This window comes from Chlorocebus sabaeus, chromosome 20 (assembly GCF_047675955.1).
Source record: "Chlorocebus sabaeus isolate Y175 chromosome 20, mChlSab1.0.hap1, whole genome shotgun sequence".
Lineage (NCBI taxonomy): Eukaryota > Metazoa > Chordata > Mammalia > Primates > Cercopithecidae > Chlorocebus > Chlorocebus sabaeus.
This window is the reverse complement of record NC_132923.1, coordinates 10,367,368-10,369,444: the sequence shown is the minus strand read 5'-3', so window position 1 is coordinate 10,369,444 and position 2,077 is coordinate 10,367,368. Positions and strand designations below refer to the sequence as shown.

At 44.1% G+C, this 2,077-nt stretch overlaps 1 protein-coding gene across 2 annotated transcripts; it reads left to right on the top strand.

The window, feature by feature from the left end:
• Positions 1-1,008: 1,008 nt before the first annotated feature.
• LOC103223985 (uncharacterized) lies at positions 1,009-1,599 on the top strand. Of its 2 annotated transcripts, XM_073008101.1 has the most exons (2): positions 1,009-1,384; positions 1,547-1,599. In XM_073008101.1, the coding sequence occupies exons 1-2, from the start codon at positions 1,168-1,170 to the stop codon at positions 1,597-1,599; spliced, it is 270 nt and encodes an 89-aa protein (XP_072864202.1). In that variant the 5' UTR covers positions 1,009-1,167. The 2 variants fall into 2 exon arrangements, with proteins under 2 accessions (XP_072864202.1, XP_072864201.1); XM_073008100.1 differs by having other exon boundaries at positions 1,009-1,599.
• The last annotated feature ends 478 nt before the right edge of the window (positions 1,600-2,077 follow it).

The following is a 2,077-nucleotide window of genomic DNA, read 5'->3' as shown; positions in this document are numbered from 1 at the left end:
ATATTCTCCTATCGATTCTTTATTTTGATTGAGACCTCTTTGCTATGCAATAAATATATTTATTTTAAATGCAATAATAACTTTTGTTTAAGGTGACCTTATACATATTTTGACTTTCCACTCAGATCACAGCTGTGGAACTTGGGCTCGGAAAAGGGGAGTGATTTCTGCAAAGGCTCGTTAAGTTAGCAAGACAATATACCCACTTCAAGAGTACTCTCCTGTCAACATGTATTGGAAATTTTTAATTTAGAGGGCATTACATTGGCAATTTTGATGATCAAAAGATAAGTTTTTCTTTATTCCATGGATGTATAATCCATCAGAAAACATATACTTGACTAAAATTTGCAAACATGGGGAGTGATTAGTAGAGAGGGAAAGCAGGTACCATGCTGTGGCAAAACGAGGAAGGGCCATGAGAGATGGGCATGTGTGGGGAGGCAGCAATGATGTGGAGAGCCTGCCAGAGAGCATGTGCAGTGGACACAGGGTGAACGGAGGTTCCCAGGTGGATTGTTGGAGCCTAAGGGGGAAGTTTAGATAAGAGTTTTCCTGGGAGAACTATGGTACTCTATGAGGAGGACATGAGTGAGTAGATTCTAGACTGCTGATGTTACAATCTTTCCAAATCATTGAAAAACTGAGGTGTCACATCAATCTTCAGCCAATGACACACAGCCAAGAGTGGTATTAAAAGTGATTTAATCAGGGCAGAGCAAGAAACATGCATTTCTTTTCACTTGATTCCTCAGATGAACCCTGAGCAGCTGAAGACCAGAAAAGCCACTAAGACTTTCTGCTTAATTCAGGGGCTTAGAGGATTCTTCAAAGAGTGTGAAAGCTTCAGAGTATATATTTGCATATTTGTATGTGTTTTCATGTTGTACGTAGGTTTTGAGACGTAACACGAAGAAAAGAAGCGTAGAGAAAGGCTCCACTTAAAGGATGTGGAAGAAGTCAACTTTACCTTATTCCCTGGAAGATATGTAGGGATCATCAAAGCATCCCATGATCTCAAATTCAGGGAAAAAGAAAGAAAAGAGAGGCTCTCAGTTCTGAAGGAGAATGAAATGACAAATATTTGTCATTAAACTGGGCTTCATTCCTATTTAATCAAAGCACTGAATCAGCTGTTTTGTCTCTAGGTCCAGCATCCTTTGAAGCATGAGTTCTTACCAGGAGAAGCAGACCTTTACCCCACCACCTCAGCTTCAACAGCAGCAGGTGAAACAACCCAGCCAGCCTCCACCTCAGGAACCATTTGTTCCCATAACCAAGGAGCCATGCCACCCAAAGGTTCCACAACCTGGAACCGCAAAGATTCCAGAGCCAGATGGCACCAAGGTCCCTAAGCCAGGCTACACCAAGGTCCCTGAGCCAGGCAGCACCAAGGTCCCTGAGCCAGGCAGCACCAAGGTCCCTGAACCGGGCAGCACCAAGGTCCCTGACAAAGGCTGCATCAACTTTCCTGAGCCAGGCGCCATTAAAATCCCTGAGCAAGGTTACACCAAAGTTCCTGAGCCAGGCTACACAACGGTACCAGAGCCGCATCCAGTCACTCCAGGCCCAGCTCAGCAGAAGACCAAGCAGAAGTAATTTGGTGCACAGACAAGCCTTTGAGAAGCCGACCACCAGATGCTGGACACCCTCTTCCCACCTGCTTCTGTGTCTTAATTGTCAGTAGACCTTGTAATCAGTACATTGTCACCCCGAGTCATAGTCTCTCTCTTATTTGTACCCTAAAAATATGTACTATGAAGCTTTTGCTTGCACACACTCTGAAGAATCCTGTAAGCCCCTGAATTAAGCAGAAAGTATTAGTGGCTTTTCTGGTCTTCAGCTGCTCAGGGTTCATTTGAAGATTCGAATGAAAAGAAATGCATGTTTCCTGCTCTGCCCTCATTAAATCGCTTTTAATTCCAGTCTTGGCTGTGTGTGTCATTGGCAGAATCTTCCTCCTTCCTTGTTTCCCCATTGTGAGTCAGGACCTATAGACAGAGAGGAGTTGGTGTAGAAGTCATCTATCTAACCCCAGTACTGTTTGTTTCTATGGGTGTGTGGGGCTACACTTGAG

Coding starts and splice junctions, on each gene's coding strand:
- LOC103223985 (XM_073008100.1), top strand. CDS start 1,168: ATGAGTTCTTACCAGGAGAAGCAGACCTTTACCCCACCACCTCAGCTT.